At 55.9% G+C, this 23,198-nt stretch overlaps 9 protein-coding genes and 1 non-coding gene across 10 annotated transcripts; 5 read left to right on the plus strand and 5 right to left on the minus strand.

Moving 5' to 3' along the window:
- Positions 1-213: 213 nt before the first annotated feature.
- Positions 214-2,367, plus strand: PHSY_007112 (nucleolar GTP-binding protein 2; the record flags this gene model as incomplete). Its single annotated transcript, XM_012337707.1, has 1 exon — positions 214-2,367. The coding sequence occupies one exon, from the start codon at positions 214-216 to the stop codon at positions 2,365-2,367; it is 2,154 nt and encodes a 717-aa protein (XP_012193097.1).
- Positions 2,368-2,491: 124 nt separating this feature from the next.
- Positions 2,492-3,121, minus strand: PHSY_007113 (hypothetical protein; the record flags this gene model as incomplete). Its single annotated transcript, XM_012337708.1, has 1 exon — positions 2,492-3,121. The coding sequence occupies one exon, from the start codon at positions 3,119-3,121 to the stop codon at positions 2,492-2,494; it is 630 nt and encodes a 209-aa protein (XP_012193098.1).
- Positions 3,122-3,408: 287 nt separating this feature from the next.
- Positions 3,409-3,752, plus strand: PHSY_007114 (hypothetical protein; the record flags this gene model as incomplete). The annotated part of the gene is made up of 2 exons (XM_012337709.1): positions 3,409-3,505; positions 3,610-3,752. The coding sequence occupies 2 exons, from the start codon at positions 3,409-3,411 to the stop codon at positions 3,750-3,752; spliced, it is 240 nt and encodes a 79-aa protein (XP_012193099.1).
- A 1,309-nt stretch (positions 3,753-5,061) lies between these two features.
- On the minus strand, positions 5,062-6,311 carry PHSY_007115 (60S ribosomal protein L35; the record flags this gene model as incomplete). Its single annotated transcript, XM_012337710.1, has 3 exons — positions 5,062-5,142; positions 5,559-5,843; positions 6,135-6,311. 3 exons carry the CDS (start codon positions 6,309-6,311, stop codon positions 5,062-5,064), a joined length of 543 nt encoding a protein of 180 aa, XP_012193100.1.
- Positions 6,312-7,557: 1,246 nt separating this feature from the next.
- Positions 7,558-11,538, minus strand: PHSY_007116 (hypothetical protein; the record flags this gene model as incomplete). The annotated part of the gene is made up of 1 exon (XM_012337711.1): positions 7,558-11,538. One exon carries the CDS (start codon positions 11,536-11,538, stop codon positions 7,558-7,560), a length of 3,981 nt encoding a protein of 1,326 aa, XP_012193101.1.
- A 574-nt stretch (positions 11,539-12,112) lies between these two features.
- PHSY_007117 (hypothetical protein) lies at positions 12,113-12,472 on the plus strand (the record flags this gene model as incomplete). Its single annotated transcript, XM_012337712.1, has 1 exon — positions 12,113-12,472. The coding sequence occupies one exon, from the start codon at positions 12,113-12,115 to the stop codon at positions 12,470-12,472; it is 360 nt and encodes a 119-aa protein (XP_012193102.1).
- Positions 12,473-13,328: 856 nt separating this feature from the next.
- On the plus strand, positions 13,329-13,715 carry PHSY_007118 (histone deacetylase phd1; the record flags this gene model as incomplete). The annotated part of the gene is made up of 1 exon (XM_012337713.1): positions 13,329-13,715. The coding sequence occupies one exon, from the start codon at positions 13,329-13,331 to the stop codon at positions 13,713-13,715; it is 387 nt and encodes a 128-aa protein (XP_012193103.1).
- A 285-nt stretch (positions 13,716-14,000) lies between these two features.
- On the minus strand, positions 14,001-14,115 carry PHSY_007548. Its single transcript, XR_001099847.1, has one exon. It is a non-coding gene; the product is annotated as a 5S ribosomal RNA (ribosomal RNA).
- A 718-nt stretch (positions 14,116-14,833) lies between these two features.
- Positions 14,834-16,822, plus strand: PHSY_007119 (lipase; the record flags this gene model as incomplete). The annotated part of the gene is made up of 1 exon (XM_012337714.1): positions 14,834-16,822. One exon carries the CDS (start codon positions 14,834-14,836, stop codon positions 16,820-16,822), a length of 1,989 nt encoding a protein of 662 aa, XP_012193104.1.
- A 319-nt stretch (positions 16,823-17,141) lies between these two features.
- PHSY_007120 (potential fungal zinc cluster transcription factor) lies at positions 17,142-19,732 on the minus strand (the record flags this gene model as incomplete). The annotated part of the gene is made up of 2 exons (XM_012337715.1): positions 17,142-19,119; positions 19,449-19,732. The coding sequence occupies 2 exons, from the start codon at positions 19,730-19,732 to the stop codon at positions 17,142-17,144; spliced, it is 2,262 nt and encodes a 753-aa protein (XP_012193105.1).
- Between the last annotated feature and the right edge of the window lie 3,466 nt (positions 19,733-23,198).

Below are 23,198 nucleotides of genomic sequence, written 5' to 3' on the forward strand. Positions count from 1 at the left end.
GATCAGGGTTTGGGTGTGGAGGAACAACAGAAAAATTTCGGCGTTTTCTCTTTTTCTGCCTTTCTTTCTTCTTGACAAAAGTTCGCGGCAGCAGATCAGTATAAGCTCGGCCAGGTGGCTCAGTCTAACCACTCTTGCAATCTCTGACACCTCTTGCCATCGCTCGACCATCTCACACATCCAACCAACACTCGCTGCGGCATTTCGCTCACCATGCCGCTTGCACAGTCCAAAAACACAGTCGGTCTCGGAAGAGCCATCCTCAACAGGAAAGCAAAGGAGGCAAAACTACGCAACCAGACCGAATTCCACACCACCGATCTCAACAACTACGGCTCCGTCTCCAACCTCCGTTCCGTCACACACGAAGGCGATCTCGAAGAGTTTCTCAACACCGCCTCGCTCGCAGATGCCGATTTCACCGCAGAGAGGAGGAGTGGAGGTGTCACTGTAGTCAGCGCACCTGACCGCGAACGAACCCGCCACAACCCTTACCTGCTCACCGGTCAGGAGGAGCAGGAGGTGCTCAAAAAGCATGTTCAGAACAAAGAGCGTCTTCGCGTACCCAGGCGTCCTGAATGGACCAGTTCCACGACACGTGCGCAGCTCGAACGTGCCGAGAAGGACGGCTTTCTCGAATGGAGGCGAGGTCTCGCAGAGTTGCAGGAGGGCGTCGGTCTCGTCTTGACGCCGTTCGAGAGGAATCTCGAGGTGTGGCGTCAACTCTGGCGTGTCATCGAGCGAAGCCATCTGGTCGTTCAGATCGTCGATGCTAGAAACCCGCTTCGTTTCCGATGTGAGGATCTCGAAAAGTACGTCTCCAGTCTCGGCATCGGCTCCAACAACGGCATCGAGTATCTCGGCGAGGATGCAAACAAAAAGGGACCAAGAACGAATCTGCTCCTCATCAACAAGGCCGATCTGCTGGATGATGAGCAGAGGAGGTACTGGGCCGACTACTTTGACGCACAAGGTATTCAGTACGCATTCTTCAGTGCGGCAAATGCTGCTGCTATCCAGCTGGCGAGAGCGGAGGAAGAGGAGCGATTGCGTCTCGAGCAGCTCAGACTCGCCGAGCCGCAGGAGAACGACGATGAGGACGACGATGATGATGATGAAGAAGATGATGAGGACGAGGAGGCAGATGAGGTCGAGGCTGCCTCTGCTGCTGTTCACGAAGCGGCAAAGGATGCCAAGCCTCTGGTTGGTCAAGAAGCAAGCGACCGCGTGCACGACCACTCACATGCTGCTGTTCGCGACAGCCTCGTCGCCGAAAAGAAGTTTGGGCCAGACGATGCGGTCGACGCAGCCACCGCCACCGCTGCCACCACGCTGTCCGCCACTCGCGACCCGACTCGCGTGCTCAACGTGCTCGAACTCGAAGAGCTCTTCATGGCGTGCGCACCACCCCTGCACGACTTTGCCATCGACGGTCAACCCGCACCGTCCAAGCTCGTCGTCGGTCTCGTCGGCTACCCCAACGTCGGTAAATCCTCCACCATCAATGCGCTGCTCGGCGAGAAGAAGGTCTCGGTCTCGTCCACGCCCGGAAAAACCAAGCACTTCCAGACCATTCACCTTTCGCCCACCACGGTGCTGTGCGATTGTCCCGGTCTGGTGTTCCCGCAGTTTGCGACGACGTCGGCGGAGCTGGTTTGCGATGGTGTGCTGCCCATCGATCAGATGCGCGAGTATACTGCGCCGGCGGAGCTGGTTGCCAAGCGGATCCCGAGGGATATCGTGGAGGGGACGTACGGGATCAGGATCGAGACGGTGACGGAGGAGGAGGGAGGCAATGGAGTGCCTACGGGGTTGGAGATGCTGACGGCGTATGCTGTGGCGAGGGGGTTCACGCGTCAGGGGCAGGGAAATCCGGATGAGAGTCGTGCGGTGAGGTACGTTCTCAAGGACTACGTCAATGCCAAGCTGCTGTACGGTCATCCGCCACCCGGTGTCGATGCAGACGTGTACAATGCCGCTCAACGCGAGCGTGCACGTGCTGCCCTAGCCGGACGCAAGTACGACCCGACCACAGCCGAACACACCGACGCTGACGTAGACATCGACGACCTCGACTCGGACCTCACCGCCGAACTTGCCGAGCTCACCAAACGCAAGAGCTCGGGCGTACCACGTCAGTCGGCTAAGTCAAAGGCGTTGGATTCGGCGTTTTTCGATACGATGGCTTCGTCCAAGCCGACGATCGTGGGCAGGACGGGGATGGGGATGGCTGCGATTCAGGGCAGGATCGCCAACGATGGGAGTGTCATTAGGAACGGTGGGAAGGAGCAGGAGAAGGTGGGTGGTAAGAAGCATAACAAGGCTAACAAGAGGAAGAAGCAACGTTCGGGTGCTGGGTTTGATTAAGTTTTCTTCTCCGCATGTCAAGCAATGCACAGAGTGATCAGCATTCCAAAAAGCGTCTCTGTCTTGATAAGCATGAAAAGGGTGATTTCGATTCGAACGGGTGCTGCTACAACATGTGTGTTTTTTAGAAACCTCTACTTTGCAAGAACGCCTTGACCTCATCCACCCTATTCCCTCTGATCTTGAGTTTTCCGCTCGACTGAACTTTGGACGATTGAACTGGATCGAGGTACGTTGGGTTTGCGGTCCTATCCAGCAACTTGCGACCTGGTTTTGGTCTGAGGGGTTTCTTGTTGACCTGTTGTGGGAAAGGCGAATTTTCCAGGGAGGAGTCGGTGTAGGTTTCCGAGAGGAAGAGGGAGAGATCGGTTTGGAGGTCCGAGACGGAGCCTTGGATCTTGCGGATCTCGGTCATGATTCGGGTGCCGCCGTTGCGGATGTCGGTGTAGACGGGGTAGGAAGCTTGAGTTTTGCCGACGCGGGGGACGAAGTAGGTGTATTGCACGGGGGTAGGGGTGTCGGTGGTGGGTTCGAGGGTGGTTGGTGAGGGTGCGGTGGAGTTGGAACGAAGGGTGAGTTTGCTGCTGGATGCGATGGCAAAAGAGGTGGAAGCGCTTGGCCGAAGCGCCTTGGTTAGACTTGTGCGTGCGAATGAAGACATCCTCGATATTGCAATGCTGTTTGCCAAGAGAAACGGCGAGGGTGTTGGGATATGATGTAGTTGAGTTGCAAGATGCAGTGTACGAAATGACATTTCTTCCCGAACAGAGCGAAAAAATCCCAGAACGCCGCGGCGCCATCGGTTCCGTCTCGCCCACCCTTTTCGTCATTTTCGTGTTAGCATCTCACCGTAACACTCTGCTCCCCAAAAATCCAGATGCGGAGAAAGCACTCTTTGGCCAATTGGCCGACGTGGCAGCGCACTGCTCAACTGCCGACTTCCTGGAAGATCACCCGCGCACATCTCCCCCTCCCCCCTTCTTCTCATCGTATCCACTATCACCATCCCGGCAATCGTCATCCACACATACGAGCACAACCATGTCGGACACGATCAAGGAATTCGTCGAGATCCCGCAAAACTTCTTCCGTGAAGGCACCCACTTTGTCAACCGTTGCACAAAGCCGAATCGCAAAGGTGTGTGAACCTCCAACGCCTTCTCACCGCCTTGGGATCCTCAGGGCATCGTCGATGGAGGAGATGTACTGACGTTTGATCTCTCCTTTTACGTTTGGCAACAGAATACATCCAGATCTGCAGAGCGGTAGGATTGGGTTTCGTCGTCATGGGTTTCATCGGGTACTTTGTCAAGCTCGTACGTACACTACTTTGCCGGCACCAGGATCGGGTTTCTGCGAGCTCTTTTCAACGGTCGACCCTGTAGGGTTCAATTGAATGTTGAACCTGGAGCAGTGGCAGACGTTGCTCGCAAACAGAAGCGCTCCTGGATTGCAAAAAGTTGACGAGCGCATTGAACAGCAGTCAACGTCTAGCAGAAGGAAAGATCGCTAACATCAATACTTTCTCCGCTTTCATCCATCGTTTGGACGCTCGACAGATTCACATCCCAATTCACTCAATCGTACGTTGTCGTCACATCAGCTGCACACACGGCGCTCCACGCGTCCATACCTCTGCAGCTCTCCATTGCGAAGGATAGCCAAGTCTGGTGCTGACCCTGCCTTCTCCTCCCTCTTCACACTTCTCGCATCGATCTTGGCGCCGTTTCCGTCTATGTCGTCCTCGCTTTTGTCGTCACTGCAACAGCTTGTGTAAGTGTCTCTCGCTCTCGCTCATCTGGATGTATCGATCGGCGTATTGGATTTTACTGACACCTTTCTCTGCGTATTCGTCTTGTTCGGAAAAACAGTGGTGGAGCTTGAAGCGATCTCAATCACACACGTGCACGACTAGTTGCATCTCCTAGGCGGACTTGTAAATGCGACAGTAAAATCGTATGGCATTCGTAGAAGATATGGTTGAATGTGTGTGCGAGAAGGAGGGTGGGCGGTCGCTGTTTGTGCGATGGACGGTTGGTCTTGGAGTGAGATTCGTGAGCGTCAGTGTGTGCGGTGATGGAATGAGAGACGTTGACCCTGGAATCTCTACGAAACCGTCGACAAGCTGATTCGTTCGAGCTGCACTATCCATAACCATTCTAGCAGCTTGAAGGACGACTTCCTCGTTCGCATTCACAAGCGTTCCCACTCTCGCCGACTGTGCGAGAACTTGCAGCTCGAGCCATGCGAAATCTCTCCCTACCGGCTCCTTGACCCAGAACAGCAAATTCGGCCACATCATCATCATCGTCTCGTCCGTCGATTCTATCTCCCACACACCGCCCACGTACGCACTCACAACACACAACTCTTTCTTACTCCCCATCCGAATGCCATTCATCGCTCTCGAAACAACTCGAAAGCCCTGCCTCACAAACACTCCTTTCTCATCACTCGGTTGAAAACGTTGGGCCTAAAACGGTGTGTGCATTTTATATGACTCCAACTCCGCCTTATGCTAGACACAAGACGTCGCGGAATAGGGAGGAGGTGGTGGGGGCTAGTATAACAATCGCCTTTTACAGATCAACCGCCCAAAACAGAGCGGAAGAAATCATTGTTGAGGCTTTTTGAAAAGAGGGGATGATGCATGCAGAGGATGTATGTGTGGGGTGTGCGGAGAAGAGCGGGAATTTATGCCTTGAGAACGTACTTGCGGTTGGCAAAGTGGATCTCACGCTTGTGCTGACGCTCGGTGATGCGCGTGCGCTCGTGCTGTAAGGTAGAACAAAGTGAGGTGGGAGATGTCAGTGGATGTGCGAGGGAGAGGGTGGGTGAAGGCGAGCGAAGCAGTGCAAAAGGTGTGTTCGAGAGGAGGAGGTCGTCGATGCGCAAGTGTGTTGCATGGGCAGCGTTTGAGGGTGTGTGCCGTTCGCAAACATCTGCGGATCTTCCAGCGAGTAGACTGCTGTCCGTGACTTTGACCTCGCAACCACGGTATTTCTTGCACCTCCCAAGCGGAATCTTCGATGGCTTCACTGGCCTGCGATTGTCGTTGGTCTTCTCTGCTTCCACCCAGCCATACTTTGACTGTGGCATCCCTTCCAACGATATCTTCATTCACTTGTGCGCAATCCTCCTCCTCTGTCGATCACCTTTGCAACTGCTTGCTTTCCTCCAATTATACATACCTGGTTGAGCTTGCGGCGGATAGCACGGGTCTTCTTGGCACGCAGGTCGAGGGGGATCTGGCTCTTGCCCTTGTAGAACTCGCGCAGGTTGGCACGCTGCTTCTGGTTCATGACCGTGAGCACGCGGGCGATGTCCTTGCGCAGCGAGTTGATGCGCAGGATCTTGCTCGACGAACCACCGGCGACCTTCTGGACGCGGAGGTTGAGCAGCTCCGTCTTGAGCTCCTCGAGCTGCTTGGTGAGGTCCGTCTTGGACTTTGACTGGAGCTCGAATGTCTTGACAACCTGCAAGGCGGGGGTAAGTGACACGGCGATGAGGGGTGAAGGTTAGTGGACTGTAGCTGGAACGTGGAAGCGAAGAGGGTGATGCAGCGATCGAAGCGACAGGCGGAGCAGGTTGAGCAGCAGGCGAGGATGGTTGACGGTGGATAGCATCGCGATCAGAGGAGAGCGCGGGGCTGGTCGAGAAGTCTGTAGCACGACAGTTGTATTGGATGTGTCGGCTGGGTGATGCTAATGGATGCCGCTGGTGTGTTGACAGCGCAGCGATATTGGCTGTGCAACGAACACTATGACGACTTCTTGCAACGATGGAGTCAAGTCGACGCAGGGCATCGAGTTGGGCGAGCCCTCGCAAAGTATCCAGTAAAAGTTATCGCGGCAACTGGTCTGAGTCGACAATGTCTGCAAGTGCCGCTGCTTGACTTCTGGCTGTGGACACACCTGGTGAATCTTGCGTCCTACTCTGAACATGACTGCGACTGTCGGGTGTTCCAAGGGCGTGCATCGCACGAAGATGGATGCCTCTGAGACCTTCCGTCCATTCGACCTAATGTTGTCCGATCATACATTTATCCATAATCCCATCTGCTTTTGCGTTTCGTTTGAGCACCACATCAATCGCCACGGCGGCTTTCTGGGCGCTATAAGAATCTTTCCATATCATGGCGTGAGGGATCTGTATGCAAACGTCTATCGTGTTGAACATGCAGTCGGACAGAGGTTTGTATCGAAATCGAATGTTGGCTCGGCTGGCTTTGTCGCAATATGTCGTCTGCTGATGCTGCTATGTTGCTGTGCTGGGCTCCAACTGTCGCTCGTGTTGCTGTCATCACACTATACGTGCATGACACCTACCATTTTGATCAACGGAACGGGGGTGATGAGGTGATGAAAGTCTTGAGGAGGATGATAAAGTCGATGCAGCGGTGATGGCGACCAAACGTCGAATCCTCGCTCTAACTTGGCTGGTTGACTGTTGATGTGCCGGACGGGAAATGTTCAAGGCCGCAGACGGCAGACTCGACGAAATTTCACAAGTCTTCGCAGCGTGAAGCGCTCTGCGGTCGCCTGGTCTAGCTAACTGCAATTTTGGCTTCGGAGGCGAAGGATGCGAAATTCGAGGCAGGAGGGCCAGTCTCCGTTGGATGTGCAGGCGGCAGAGCAGTCTCGTAGGAGAGGGTTTTTTGCGTCTAGATGAGCATCGGCCGTGCGAATTTTTATCACGTGCAGTACTATTTTTAATTCCACTAACTTGTACATCATGGTTAGGCCTAACAATTTCACGGAACAAGTGCCACCCGCGCATCGTCCCGCTGCTTCGAATTAGGAGGCACTCCAGCCACAGAGCATGGTTGGATGACGACCTTTTTTGCGATTGCAATAGAAGCAGTACGTATAATACAGCATGAAGTACGGAGACAAGCCTGCGATCTTTGGATGGGGAAAAGGAAGGTGACAAGAGAGGCTAGTAGCGGAATCGCTAAGAGAGGCGGTTGCACCAGCGAGTCAGGCTAGAAGCAAGAGAGACGGAATCCCGGTGGAGGAGTACTCCTGGCGATGTCCTCATTGCGCCTGCCGATGACCTAGCTGGGCGATCGCGATAGCAGGGGAAAATGGGGGAAGATACAGTACAGGCTGGAAAGGAGAGTATACTGAAAAGAAACGAAATGTGACACCTCTGAGCGAGATTGGAAAAGAAGCAGCGGTAGACACCATCTCACATGCCAGCGACGGACAAATCGCTGGTCTTGTAGACAAGACGACCCGTCATCATGGAAGTGGGCAGGTCTTGTGCGTCAGACACGTCGCTCCCTCGTGAGCCCAGCGTATGCCGCATACCCATCGCCTTGCCCAGCCCGTTGTGTCCGAAGTTCGACTTGATCGGACTCGGGAACTGTCCCATCCTCGAAAACGATCCCAGCGACGAGGCGATTGAGCCCATGGACGTGCTGCTGTCCGAATGCGTCAACGACGGCTCCGCATGACCAGCCCTGCCCTTCTCGAGTGCACCTTTCGAGCTGATCGTGGGCAAAACACCGCCTTGGCGGTAGGTGGTGCCGCGCGAGCTGCGACCCTCTTCATTGTATCGCGTCGATCGATCTCCCGGCACGTGCGCTGGAACCGGGCTGGGGATGTTGGCAGAGAGAGCCGGTGAAAACGCCGGTCGCTCGAAACGCTTCATGGGGCTTCCATCTCCGCCGTGCAAGCTGGCAGCCAGACTGAGTGGCCTCAACTTGAGCGACGACGGGGAAGATGCACCGTCTCGTTGAGAGCCGTACGGGGAAAGGCGGTTGGCGGCGTTCGTGTCGAGCGGCGTCAGTCCACCTCGCGAAGGACGCAGTCGGCGTGGGACTGAACCGGCAGACGAGGCCGAAAAGCCAGAAGAGGCGGAGCTCGTCGATGCGGTCGGAGCATGTCTCGACTGCTTCTGATTTGCGACGGCATCCACTGGTGTAAGAGGAGGCGTGAGAGGTTCAATGAGACGGCTGTCCGACTGGGGCATGAGCACGAGGCTGTTCGGCTTCTTTCGACCGTATCCCAGAGAAGCTGCGCTCTTTGGACTGTCTTCCAGCATTTCCCTCTCCTCCTCGTCCTCCACCTCGTCCTCACTCTCGAACAAGCCAAGCCCCATGGTCTGAACTCCTCCAGAGATCTCTTCGGGAATGTTGCGCAGCGACGACGATTGCGGTATCTGCGACTTACGGAAGCGCTGAGCAGCCTGACTGTCGCGCTTCTCATCCTTGGCTTTGGCCTTGGCGACGTTCTGCTGAACTGTCGCCAGCAGCTTGGCGCGGCGGTCGGCGGCAAGGTCGAGATCCTCGCCTACGGCGTCCGACATGCACGTGCTGTTGCTCATGATGCTGATGGTCGAAGCAGCGACGCTGACCATGCTGTCGCGGTAGGACAAATGCTCCAGCTCCTCCTCCTCGTCCGCGAGAGCGCCCGAATCGGAGCTCGAGTTGGGTCGTGGCGTCGCCTCACCCATCTCTGGGCTCGTTGCTGGAAGCTGCTTCAGTGTCAATGCTGGAGCAGCGGGGGTGCTGCAGATGCTGGGCGAGGATGCGATGCCAAACTCGATTTGCTGATTGGATGGCGTGTCGTCGGCGACGAGAGGCGAAAAGAACGCGTTGGATGGACTCGTCGCTCCCTCGCGTACACTCATCGTGGGTGTGGCACCCCACTGACCGGCGTGCAGCATGGGCGAAGGCGATGCTGCAGAGTACAACGACTGTGGTGAGCCTCCCAAGCGACCTCCTGCAGAGCTGGGCTTCTTGAATCGCAGAGGCTTGGTGGGCTCCATCTCCTGGCCGTTGAAAAGGATGGCAGGGCTGAAGCCGAGCCCGGCGCCGTTCGTCTGTTGACCCAAGAGGGGACTGGTAGAAGGTCGCGTGGCTGCCTTGGCGGGCTTGCTAGGCTTCAATCTGGGTGTCGCGTCCCCACCAGCAGCGACGTCCATGGTTTCGCCGTCAGCAAAGATTTGCAAGCCATCACCGTCGGGCTTGGGGAAATGGTTGAGAGTGCTGAGAGGCGTGCTGCTCCTGGAAGCGAGACCGGGAGAGCTAGTCAGCGACTTGCGAGAGAGGCTCAACCTAGCCTTGAGAGACTCTGAAAAGCTAGGCTTAGGACTGAGGGAAGGCGAAGCGCCGCGCATCTTTGGGCTGAGCTGTGCGAGGATAGGACTGTCTGCCCCGAGACCAGGAGAGAGGTGAGCGCCGTCGACGGGAGGGTCGGGAATAAGAGCTCGGTGGTAGGGGCTCTTGAAGTTCATTCCAGCGGCCTTGCTCGTGCCTGCGAGAGGCAAGTGGTCGCTCGACTTGGCTTTGAGGTTCATGAGGCTGGCGCGGTTGACTTCGACCGACTCGACTTTGATGCTTGTGCTTGCTCCTCGGGCAGGCATGCCGTCCGAGGGCGGCAAAGGTGCAGCGCGAGGATGCATCAAACCAGCCATGTTGAGTTTAGGTCGGTCGAGTGCGCCCAGTGTCGAAGCCCTCTTGCGCATCTGAACGGAAGTGACTGCTTCGGACTCTTCATCCGCAAACACAGCTGGGAAGCTTGCCTTGGGCGTCTTGTCTTGAGACACCTTGAGGACAGAGACAGGCATCGGCGGGAGAGGAGGAACCGAGGCAGCAGGCACAATGTTGGCCTTGCCGAAGCTTGTGTTGGCCTCGTCGACGCTGGTCTGCGAAGAGCTGTGTGACATGGCATCGCTCGAGTAGGATCGGCTGGTGAGTGAAGACTCGTCGATGGAGGCGGTGCCTGCTTCGAGGTCGACCTCTGAACTCTTCGACGGCCGACGCAGGCCGTTCAGCATGTTGGTGAACGTGTTCTGTGATGGACTTTTTGCTGGGCCGAGACCGAGACTCAAAGGGCGGTAGGCCAACGTCGCATTTTCCTCTTCCACACCGAGATGCTGAGATGGTGCTGCGTCGACGTTCCTCATGTCGATGCAAATTTGACCGATCGAGCCAGTTGCGCTGTGGAAGGTCTCTGCTGCGGAGGATCCTGCGGTGTTGGTTGTAGTCTTGCTCGACTTGCTCTGCAAGGAAGTGTTCGAGGGCATCTTGTGCATCGACGCGCTGGATGGCGCGGGGGGCAAGCCGGCTGACGGTGGAGGCGTTGGCAGGTGAGCCCGAGTGGACGCGGACGAGGGCAAGGCAGAAATCTTCGTAGGAGGGCTCGCTCGGAAGCCTGGCAGTGTTGCAGTCTCTGGCTGAGGTGGCGATAAGGCCTCGATCAGGCTCTGCATGCCGGCGCTCATCTGTGGCCTTTGCGCTTTGCCGGTGTTTGCTGGCGGCGCCGAAGATGCCAGGCCAAGGGCATTGCTGTGTTCATCGAAAGAAAAGTCGCTCCGCAGCTGTAGCGACTGCTCAAATGATTCGTCGTTGCCAAAATCGATACCTAGGTCGAGGATAGGTGTGAGAGAAGGCTCTTCGGCTTCCTTCGCATTCTGCCTCGCCTGCATCTCGATGTCCGCGAGGGTTTCCATCTCTTGCGAGCTAGAGTTGGCGGAGAAGTCGGGCAGAACACCGAGACTGCGAAGCAATATGGATGGCACCGCGCTACGGGTGAGCTTCTTCTTCTGTTCCGGAGCATCCTCCTTTTTGTCGGCCGTGCTGGCCTTGGATGGAGCAGGAGACGGGATCCTCGGAGACTTTCCGTAGGCCATGGGCTTGAGCAAGATGCTGGGACCGGGCGACATGGTGAGCTCGGTTAGGCCTGGCGATTTTGGTGTTCGAGGCGTTCTGGGTGCTGGCAGATCGGCTGCAAAAGTAGGCGGCATCCTTGGTGACAGGAGAGCAGCCTTGGGAAGCTTCGGCGAGGGGAAAGGCCTCGTGGGGAAGAAGTTGTGCTGTCTCATGGTCAAGGCGGTCTTTTGTGCGAGCGACATCTTGGCGAGGTCGTGTTGAGCATTGTGCGCGCGTTCGGGTGCGAAGCTGAGTTGAGGCGCGCTGATGTCCTCGGTGGATATTGACTTTGCCTTGATATGTTGTGCGTAGATGGCAGCGGCTGAAGCTGGCGCAGGCGAAGCAGCTAGGAGGAGAGATTTGCGCTTCCTCGACTGAAGATATCGACGTAATGCCACGGCGACGAAGATGGCGGCAGCCACTACGGCGGTACACGCAGCAGCCAGGAGGGAGGTAGAGAGTGTCGAGAGACCGCCGCTGGAGCCAGCAGCAGCTGCGCCTGTGCTCGACATGCTGACCTGTTCAGCCCTCTTGACAGAGGTCGCGGTATTGTCTTGACTTCACTGTCGAAATTGTCGTAGCGCGAGCGATCCGCGGGCGCGACTGCTGAGTAAAAGTTGCGACGGTGATCAAACAGCGAGTGTCGAGAGGAGATACGGAGATGAGATGGTGATGTAAGTGACGGCAGAGCAGGTAAGAATGATGGAGATGAGAGAGGCCGTGAAGGAGACCAAGGCAGGAGACCAAGGCTGGCATCGAGGGCAGCAGCCGAAAGGTTCCTCAAATGACGGAGGTCGGTACAGACGGAGCTGCAATGAAGATCGCTGCAGTCATGTGTCTCAGCACAGAATGATGGAGGAACTCGAGGTCGTCAGTGATTAACGGCACCGTTGTCACCTGAACGTTGTCACCTGAACGGGAAAGAGGGTCCGGAGGCTGCACTACATCCGAGGCTTTGGCTACGGAACGAGGGAAGCGAGAGCGGAGAAGCGTCGATCGCACTCTGAAACCAACGACAGCTTGTACAGTACACGGTAGTACGAAGAGCTGCGCGATCTGATCAAGCGGGACCGTTCCAGCTGATGCATGGCGTCCGGCTTTGTCGCAAGAGGGAGCTCACCAGCATGGGAAGAGCTCCCGCACGCTGGGATAGCCTTGGAGCCGTGTGTCTGCTGCACAGCAGCATGCTGGTCCGAGTCCTCACGTTGCGACAGCAAAGCTATCTGCACAAATGGCCGCAGGACCCTGAGCTCCGAGCCGAATTGCTGCCAGGTCGATCATACTGCAGACATCTTCACGCTGTACGGTACGCTGAGAGCGCAACAGTCAGGCACGCAAGTTGCTTCAGACAGAGCCAAGGCCAAGCTTTGCGAGGAGGAGCTGTCAGAGAGTGAGTCGGAAAAGACACACTGCGATTGTGCCTGGGAAAATGTGGCTCGGCAGTGATGACCGAGATGCAGGCTGCAGCTGTCAAAAAAGCCCGAGCTGCCTTTTATGGTTCGCGGTCAAATCACGCGCTGGCCGTCGTCGACCCTCCGCGTGGACCACACTGTCGACCTTTCCTGACTGAGAGAGCGTGCTCTGCAAAACCCAGAGGACAGCAAGGGGCTGGAATTGACTGTTTGTCATCGGTGGAGCTGCCGAGCAAGGGTTGGCACATGTCTTTGCTCTGCTCTACTCGAGCACGTCTCTCGATCTACGATTTCAAGGGGTTGGAGCGCAGCTGGCAGCAGCAACGCAGCCGCCGAAAGACGCGTCCGAGAATTCAACTAGTCACATCGACTTAGCTCATGCTGACAAATTAGCATTTCTGGCATCTGCGTGATCAGAAGATTCAAGCCAAAGCCACACAGAAAGAAAAAAAGTGGAACTCCAAAGCGCTCAGTCGAATCTGTTGAATACCTTTGATTGCGACCACATCCATCATTTGGATCAAAACGGCAGAATGTCGGATCTGCGATACACGGCAGCTTCGCAACTGGAGCATTTGCACAGCAGATACACCGGCACCATCAATGCCGACACGGAGAAGCAGTGAGTGTCTCCGCTGCCAGCCCACCTCGCTCGGAAGTTTAGGCCTAAGTGCAAAGCGCCGTGATTGCTGACCCGATCTCCTTCTTGGTCTTTATCTGAACTAGCGAGTGGCTCGCACATCAGCTCAGGGATACAAGCGCGTCGATCGTGGGGCATCCGCCTTTGCTGTCCTACAATGCACTTGCCGACGGAGAGTGCAAGGCTCGCGTCAAGTTTGAACTGACCGAGAAGATGCTGCAACCTTGCGGTCCGCCCCCGCACAAGGAGGATGATTGATCGAGCACGCTACCAACCTATGATACCCCTGGACCATTCACGATACCCCTCGACGACGAGCACGACACTTTCGCTCGACTGTACTTATACCACACGCATGAAGGAACTACGACCTAAATCGTACTTTCTGCAGAACCAGTCCGACCCTGCTGTGCTGCCTTCCCATCTCCCCCTCAGCTTCTCCATCCTCCATTCCTCTCCTCCCGTCCCAATCGCTCGTGTTGAGCTCATCTCTCGTACGGTCCTGGCTTATAGAGTCACCCGCTGCCTTTTCCAATGGGCTGTCGTGGCGCTCGCTGGGACCAAGATCAACCTCCTCGATCACCGGATCATTTGGACAAGAAAGCTGACAAGCATCCTTGTCTGGAAGATTGGGTGATCGGGCCTGCTGCTTCCTGCGCAACTTGAACCTAGCGACGCTTTCCATCTCGCTGCACCTTAAAAGTGTAGCGGCCGGACGTCGGAGGGAGGCGGTAGTAGGGACATTGTCTTTTGAGAGTCGAATGGTTTTGATTCATCAATGTCAAAGCATTCTTTCTAAGTTGTTGTTCTGTCTGATACTGTGGGTGGGTGCGTGTGCGCTAGTGAAGGACTGCCGAGTCAAGCTGTGGGAGAGCAGGATCGTGGTCTGGTTCCAGAGCGGCAAAAGCAAAGAAGAAAAAATGAACTGCAGCACCTAGGATTCCCGCGTGGTCCCCCACCGCAGTACTGACTAGGCGGTAAGTTGCTTAACTTCGCAGATCGGACGGGATGCGGTGTTTTCAACTTCCTGTGGCCGCAGATGTTTCTTACTCTACCCTTCTCCATTATGTACAGTATGTCTGTGCCCATGCAAGCTTTCGCGGTGGTGTCAGCGTGTCCGCGGCATTTGGCAATGATCTGCTGAGGTACAATCTTTCGTGCAAAGGCTCTGTCTGCCACTTGGCGTCGCGTGGGAAATCCATGTTCGGCTCGATCTTTATTTCCACACCGAAGGGTCTGCCGAAGAATTTTTATGCTCGTCACTGCGATTCTGACGTCGACAATCACAGATCAGCCCACTTTTTCTTTTTCTGGCTTGTCACCGACGTTTGAAAAGTGCAGAGCAGCGTCGTACAATGCCGAAATGGCCGGGCCGACTGAAGGGTCGGTGAATGGATGACACAAGTGGCAAGACGCAGGGACAGTGTCGCAATCGAAATTCCGCGGCAATGCAAATCATAAGATTCGTCCTGGACGAGGGTCCGCCGGCAGTGCATGGGGTAGGAACCGTGATCGCCGTCCGTCTTCCGAGTCGACGTCGGATGATGATGAAGCGCTTGCATGTGTTCGGATGCCAGCCTGGAACGGGACCACCATTGTACCTCCCATCCTTTCTTTAGATCTATCCGCGATCGCAGTGACGCCATGTCCACAAGACAGGTTCAGCCATAGTGGTCTTCATCGTTTTGAGGCGAAGCTAGTGTTGCCGGAGCGAAGGTCCTTGCTAATTCGAAGTTCTTGAACAGGACCAGCTCGATGCCGTCCATCTGGTCCTTCGCTGGGCCGTCCGAGCAAGCCGGACCATCCGCCGACTGCCAAGATGAAAATCACCCTCCATCACCTTCGAGCTCCACCATTCCACCGCTCATCATCTGCGAAGGCTTCCTCAGTGCAGCCCAAAGCGTCGTCTGGGGCAACGAATTCCGCACCTATCTTGGCGTCGGCCATCAGCAGCTAGTCGACTCTGTCATCCTACCATCATCCTCGCCGCAGCCTCGTCGTCGTCGTTCGGGACTTGGCTCCTCCCGACCGGTCATATTCGCACCCATCGGACCGGTTTCCAGCCTTCACGATCGAGCCTGCGAGCTGTTCTACGCTCTCCGCGGAGGCACCGTCGACTACGGTCACACCCACTCCCTCACCCACGGACACTCTCGCTACGGTCGACACTACCACTCCCCTCTCTGTCCATCCTGGGGGTCATCCTCCCCCGACTCTGCATTCCTTCCAGCCCATTTCTTAGGTCACAGTCTCGGTGGTCCAACCATTCTCAAGTTGCAACAACTTCTTAGACAGGGGTTCTTCGATCATGCTCTTCCCAACATCCCCACGGGCTACTCACCTGCGGATCTGATTTTGTCGATCACATCGGTTTCTTCGCCATTTCGAGGTACACCGCTGGTGTACAGCTTGGGTTCGGAACCATTACCGTACCCGAAGGTGCGCATGTTTTCGTTCGGAGACATGCTTTCCAAGTTCATCCACATTGCGGCGTGGCTGGATCTGCCGTTCTTCGATGCACATGCTGACGCTTGGCATTTCTCACGCCGGAAATCGATCGGTCAGAGGGAGATGGCACCTGGTGGAGTCATTCCGGGGGAGGTGGAGGGAGTGGGAGAGGAAGAAAAGAGAAAGATCGCAGGGGTGAGGGGGATATTGAGACAGTTGTGGAAGAGCGATTGGGCCGGTGGTAGGGACTGTGCTCCCTGGGACTGTACGTTTGCAGAACGAGACCAGGACCGTTCTTCTCAAGGATGGGGTCTGGAAGAACCGAACAAGAAGAGGTTGGGAAAGACTTGGTACAGATCCTATGCCGGAGGAATGACTGTCGCGGACTCGAAAGACGAAGGGCCAAAGTTTCATCGACCGGAGACGTACTGGTCCTTGTCGCCGTTGACGTATACGAGTCACTTGATAGGTCATTTCGACTATGGCAAGTTGCAGCCGGTTCCGAGCTTTATGCACGAAGGCGAGAAAGGAGGTGCAGGTGTAGAAGGGTTGCATTCGAGCTGGTGGGAGAACGACGGTGTTGTGCCGCTGGCTTCACAGTATCACCCGTTTGGGTGCAAGGTGGGAGAGTGTCGACATTTTAAGGGGATGCCGGCTAGTCTGCCATGGGGAAAGAGGAGAAAGAGACCTCAGTCGATGATGCAATCAAGCACCGCGGCGATGGCGGGTCTTGTGTCGACGCCGTTAACGTCAACGGCCGATGAGACGGACACACTGGTAGATGTGTCGGTGGAAAAGGTGGACACGAGCGGGCAGGAAAGTGAAGGCCCACTGCTGCCACTCCCAGCAACGCAACCGATCGCCTCGAATCGATCCATGTTCGGAACAGCCCGTTCCGCCGCCAGAATAGCCTACTTCACCTCGCTCCGCGCTATCAATGTCCACGATCCACCACTCATCACACCCAGCGACGAAGAACTCCGATCGTTCCTCCCCGACCTCACACCCGCCACCGAGACCCTCATCTCTCCGCAATCCCCATCATCAACACCCGATCGCCCCGCCGACAGGATTTGGGCGGAGCAAATCGCACTGCAACGTCATCTGATCGACCCAATCGACAACCAGTGGTACACGTTCAAGATCGACAATCTCGACCACACGAGTCTGTGTCCCTTTTGGACGGGTAGCGAGGTTCAGAAGCAGTTTTGGACGGGCATGGGGTTGTTCCTGGCTTCGGTGGATCGCAAAGTTGGGTTCACGGTGGAAGACGAAGATGATGGTGATGATCGATGAAGAACAATGCTGTATATCCTCGATGAAGACGATACTCGAAATGTAGATGTCTGCGAAAGCATCGCATACTGTCTCCCCCCAACAGCGACTCTCGTCAAAGCGAAACCTCACTCAATCATTGAGAAGCTCAACCTCAGACCTGCCTTGCAACCCATGTTGTATGAACGCATGTGGAATCCATTTCGAATTTGAGCGGGAATCTTTCGGGAACAAAGAGCAAGTTTACATATCTAAACACCGTTACGACCACGTCTAAAAAAAGGAAAGGAAGAAAGAAAGAAAAGTCTGTGTACAGTTTCTGCCCCAAGCCCTCTCTGCTTCAAGCCAGCCCCAAGGAGCCGGCAGGGGCAGCGGGAGGAGCACCAGCGACGTCCCTCTCGGCCTTCAACGACATCATACCCGCATTTGGCGACATGTCCATCCTCGGGACTTGACTGTTGAAGAACTGTCGACGGTCGTCGGCCAACCCCTGAACGGCCATGTACGGGCTCGAGCGTTGGAACTGTTGCTGTTGTTGTTGTTGCTGTTGCTGTTGTTGGGGCTGCTGTTGTTGAAGGGAACCCTTGGCGTTGATGGGAGCGAGGTTGTGGCCGTAGTAAGCCTGTTGGTCGAGGTACGAATTTCCGGTACCCGAACGACCGCGCGTGGGAGCCTTGGGCATTTTCAAGGGGAAGGGCCGAGCAGCGTCCTGTTGGAGGAACGTTCCCGAAGCGCTAGGAACGGTAGGTTGAGGAGGAGTGAAGCTCGACATCTTGTTACCCGAAGGCGACAGAAGCGGAGGTTCCGAACCGGGACCGTTCAGAGGAGTCCGCGGTGACATGGTGCTGCTGCTCGCACCTGTCGAACTCATCGTAGCCAGACTGCTATCCGAGTGCAGACGGTGGTGTGCGATACCGTTGGGTGCCGAAGAAGCAGACAGGAAGCTGGCGTTGGAAGCCGAAGAGTGCAGCGGTGGACTGATGAGCGACCCAGTCGATCCGTTGTTGATCATGCGTCCCGCGCCGTTATTGCCGTAGACGCCGCCAAGGTAGCTTCCGTTGGAGGAAGAGTTCAAGCTGGGCAGCTGAGACGTGGACGACTGAGGCGTGCCCGATTGGGGGAAGCGACCTACGGGGCTGAGCAACGAACCGGGCTGGTTCACTGGCGCGGAACTACTCCGGTCGTAGGCGTGGTGGGCGCCCGTGTCCTGCTCGTAGCCGTAGTACTGGTTGTTGGGTTGACCATACCTCGCTCGCAGACCCTCGCGATCATCGACGTTGGGGCTGGAGGCGCTGGAAGGCCACGTGTTGTTGGGCATCTGAAGCGACATGGGTGGACGAGGCGTCAGCACCTGGGTGCCAAAAGCTGGGCTCGAGAAGCTCGACTCTCCACCAGGCGTGCTGCCCAGCATACCGTCGCTTCGACTCGACGGCGAGATGTGTCCGTCGCGACCGTAGCTGGACATGGGACCAGAGACGGAGAGCGACGGGTTGGTGGGCTGCGATCCGGTGGTGGCTCTGCGCTTGTAGGGACCACGCTTGATGCCACGACGTCTCTCCTTGCGCGCGCTATCTTGGCACGTGTCGACGAGACCGTACTTGACGCAGCGACCGCAGGGGCGACCCTCGTCGCACTTCTTGCAGGCCTTTTGACAGTTGGTGCAGGCGTTCTTGACCTGCTTGCGTTTGGGTCGCAGACCGGCGCCCTGGAGGGCGGCGTAGCCGTGCTGATGAGCCAAGAGGTCCTGATGATGACCTTGGAATTGACCGTTGGACATCATGTCCGGGTGGTTCATCTGGTGGGCGGCGTACAGCTGACCGTTGGGGTCCATATGAGGCGAAGAAGTGTGGTGCGAGTAGTAGCCGGCATGCTGCTGCTGTTGCGACGCGACTTCGCTGGGGTGGTGCTGAGCAGGGTGGCCGTAGAAGCCTTGGCTCGGGTAGGCGAACTGGGATCCGACCTGGGAGGCGCCGTACTGGCTCATCTGCTGCTGCTGTTGCTGATGACCGTAGGCAGGCGGAGGAACGGGCGAGCTGGAGTCAGGACCTTGATTGAGGTGATGCGGATGCATGGGTGGTGCCATGCCGTACGTCATGCTGCTAATGGGTGCACCTGGTCGACCAGACATCTGACTATCTGAACGTAGCAAGGGCGAATGCGTCGCAGTAGTGATGATGTACGCGTACTGCTGAGATGAAGGTGCGCTTCCAATGGTCCGATCAATGGAGGAGATGGTAGACGTGACAGCAACAAGGATTGGTTGATCGTTGACAACAACGACGACGTGGAGAAGATGTTGTTTAGGGAGGGCGGAGAAGCTAACAAAGGGTCGTCAGAATGAGGAGCGGAGCATCAGGGGACGAAGGTCGGAAGCGGATTGGTTGGGATGAAGTGCTGGATCTATAAGGGAAGGTAGACGGAGTTCAAGTTTGAGAACGGACATGAACAAGCGAAATGCAGAGGTCAACAGGGAGAAGGAGGATGGAAGGGGCAGTTGAGCAGAGGATCGAAACAGGTGGACCCCAAGTCGGCAATGAGGTTTGGCAGTGTCGGAGACGGAAGTCTGGAGCTCGTGGAGCCTCAGGCACCACGGGCGAGACAGAGGGAAAGCACCACGAGAGGGAGAGGAAGAGAGAAAGCGACGGACATGCAGAGATGGAAGCGGCGGAAGCAACAACATGTGCAGCGCAGCAGCAGCAGCAGCAGCAGCAGCAGCATCAGCAGAAGAGATAGGTTGAAGCCGCTTTTGCTTCGATGTGAGAGACGAGCGGGGAACTCAAACTGAAGGGTCAGAAAACGTTGGGACTGCAGACTAACAGCATACATGAGCCATCGCGGCGGGCAGATGGACACAGAGGACGAAGACGACGGAAGCAGCTCGCTGGTCTGTTGACGGGCATAGTTCTGATTCTGGACGATGCTTCTCAGCATCCAGACCAAGGTCGGGAAAAGGCCACGAGAAGGTCGCGCAGCCACGAGGCGTCGAGGGGATGGAGAGAGGCAATTCGTCAGGGATCGAGTGCGCCGACGTGTATGTTGAGGATTTGCGAATTCGAAAAGCGGGCCAAATGGGCGAGACAACGACGATGTATGCCCTCTCCTACGACGCGGAGTGGGGCCGCAGCATCCTCGACCAGTGTTATTCACTGAATGTGCTTCAGTGATCCTCCTTCTGCTTAAGCCCCCACTCTTCCGTCCATCAAGCGATCGAAGGTAGTTTAGAAGTCTGATAGTACACGGTACGACATCTACGGGAACACAGTTTTGCTTTTCGATCATGATATTTTTTCCCTTTCCTTTTCCTGTAAGCTGCCTCGACCGAAGGCAGAGCGAGCGAGTCGTACAGGATGAGACTGATGGCACCGCGCCAGTGTGAGCGTCCAAGCCACAAGCCATCCAAATGTGGCATCAGGAACAAACCGATGCGCGTCGCACACTGCTGCTGTGTGCAGCGCAGAGGGTGAGGCGCAAAGTTGCGCAAAAACGCGCTCGGGCTCAAAGCACTGTAAATGGACCGAGACAGGGCAAGGGCGAGAGCGTTGCGGTTCAGTTACGAGACAGTTCCTGAATCCTGAATTCTGATTTCTTCATTTCTACCGAGATGGGGACGGGCACAATTCGAGAGTCTAAATCACTTCCACGGGCTTACCCGGGCCAGACTTTTTCCAACGCTATTTTGATTGCACTAGCGCAGCAAAGCCGAGAGGGGTGTGGGAGTGTGGGAATAAATCAAGAAAACAAGAAAGAAAATGCAGAGCTCTTTGTGTGTCAGCCACATGGCATTGCGATGCCGCAGGGTTCACACACACTGCTCGGATGCACGAATACAGTCCGGGTCAGAAGGAAATGGCTAAAAAAAGAAAGAAATATGTTTTGACTCTGGCTCGTGATGCCACGCATGCAGGCGAGCAGAAGACATGGGAACAAAACGCCATCGAGACTGACGGAATTTCTTCCCTTGCCGGTCCAGCTTCGTCTGAAAAGCCACCTCCCGCCGCATGCTTCACGATCTCGACCGATCCAGGAACCTAATTGCACGAACTCGCGGGGGGGCTGCCACTTCTGTTGTAGAGTATAGGTTGGATGGCTGTCTCGGCGAAGAGCAATTTGTGTACGTCTTCCTTGCTCCTTTGCTTCCGTCACCGTTCTGCCCGAGGTCTCCTGGAATGCGCGTTCTTCGGCCTACCTTCTGTCGGAGGCTGCAGCGTCGGAAGAAGCAGCGGCGATGCTGTTGGCAAATCACAAGCCGCACACCACTGAGGTGCTGTCCGTTCGCAAGGTACAACAAGGCTGTCCGAAGTGTCGTGTGCCTGCATGATTGAATGCTTCGCCTAGTGTGCTCGTCTTGTTGCGATTGTGGAGACCGCAGTCCTCAGAAGGCCAAGCTCGAGACAAGACGAGGCCGGGCCCATTGCATCCCCTGCAGGGTGTGTCGACTAGTGATGAGACAAAAACGGAAATCTGTCGCTTTTCTCAGAGAGGGAGGGAAAGAAGGGAAGAAAAAAATAGTTGAAAGAGGAAGAAGAGGAAGTGGCGCACAGCTCAGGGCATGACAAGCTGAAGTTGAAATTTTGGTTCAACTCGCTGTACGAGAGCAGAGTTCAGTCGCGGGACTTGAAGATATTCAAAGAAAAAGAAGCAGGAAACCCCTCTTTTACTCGCGTTACTCTCGTGACAATCGAGCAGTGCTGCTCACGACAGAATTTATAACAAAAAAGAGACGATTGGAGCGGCGGAAGGCTAGAATCCGAGCGCGACCTGCGAGATAAAAGCGGTCGAATGCCGAGGCGCCGGCGAATCAATCTTTAGACTTTCTCGTATGTGTCTCTGCTTCGGCCTCATCGCGCTATGCTGTCTCAACCGTTCGCTTGCGGACGATCGGCTCTGGGTTCGCTTGCGTGCTGATCCTGCGCTTGCCACGTCAACAGAAATGTTTTGTCCTGGATCAAGAGTCGAGATAGAACGGTGTGTGTGCGAGTGAAGATACCATGGTATTTCGTCCAACTCCGTCGATACCACAAGAGTGTGTACGGCGTGTGAGGTCATCGCATCAACTCAATCCCCGCCGACCAGTAGTACCAAACGCGTCTTGGACGTGTCTTAGACACCTGAGGAGACGCAAGAAGCACCCGCAACCGGATACGATCTCGATACGAAAGGGCGGGTGACTTCCCGTGTCGGTCAGTGTGGCCAATTGCTCAGCAGAGAGAATCGACGAGATCGCGAAAAGGTCAGTTGGACATCTGCGTGTTGAAACGGTGCGAGAGTACAGCGAGGCTAAAGCGATCACAACTCCCGAGACGGATCAAGGCACGGGAGGCTCTACTCTGCACTGGTCGATCTTGGCCGTTGAATCCAAACACGGACGGCTCAATCGCGATACAAACGCACCATCCCAAGCAGTGCTATCTCCGTCGTCTGGATCGTCATCGTCGTCCAACATCCATCCATTCAGATGCTCGGCGAATCACGCTCTTTCTCGATCCGAGGAGGGAAGCGAAATTACGGCAGTATTGACACGTCAGGCAACCTAGCAGAGTCGCGATGCAGCTTCTCGTCTCACTTTGACCCCTGAGAGAGGCCACACCGAGGTCATGTCGGTCGATCGGGCTTTGAGTCGAAGCATCCTAATGGCAGCGTGAAAGGAAGCAGTTACAGGAGAGTTTCTGCGTGCAGCAAGCAGAGGCAACGTGAAGAAGTCCAATTTGGGATCGGTAGCCATTCCGGTCTCGATGCACCTCGGTGTTGACGCTGCTTTCGAAGCTTTCTCTTCCGTTGCGATTCTGTCAAGCTCACTGTCTCGTTCCCGCCCGTCGGATTCGTGCTTGGCCGGAGAAGCTTTCAAGAAATTAGACGTGCTTTGATGTGAAAGATCCGCTTTGGGTTCCGAAGCAACGCAGTGGTTATGTCAGTCCGGTCCCCGCCTTCCCCGAGGTAAGCCAGCAAGAATGGTTCTGCTCTCATGCCTTCTCTCGCCGAGGTTGACTGCATCGCCGGTTCGTGACTCGCTTTCGAACGGCCAAACAAGTGCTGCATCGACAACCAATCCCGCTCTACGGCCGATACGAGACCATAGCTCCCTCCGAACTCGTTCCTTCGCGATCGGTGAATACCCTGCTTGACAGTAGAGGAGAGTAGGATGATCGTGCAGCGGGCTGACGCAGTGGGATTCAAAATCCGGCCTCGCTAATAGCGCTCGGAGACAGAAGAACCGCCAGAGACACATGGCGCGAGCTCCGCCAACCTCGCTTGGATAAAGGATTGTCAGGGTTCTCAGAGCGGAAGTTGATGCCATGTGTGCGCGACTCCGACTCGAGTCGCCTTCGTTCATTTCTGTTCTTTCTTTCCATGTTTGATTTTGCGATGCGCGACCTGACTTTGGTCGCGGAGAGCTGAT

The sequence above is a fragment of the Pseudozyma hubeiensis genome (genome assembly GCF_000403515.1).
Source record: "Pseudozyma hubeiensis SY62 DNA, scaffold: PHS68, whole genome shotgun sequence".
Taxonomy (NCBI): domain Eukaryota; kingdom Fungi; phylum Basidiomycota; class Ustilaginomycetes; order Ustilaginales; family Ustilaginaceae; genus Pseudozyma; species Pseudozyma hubeiensis.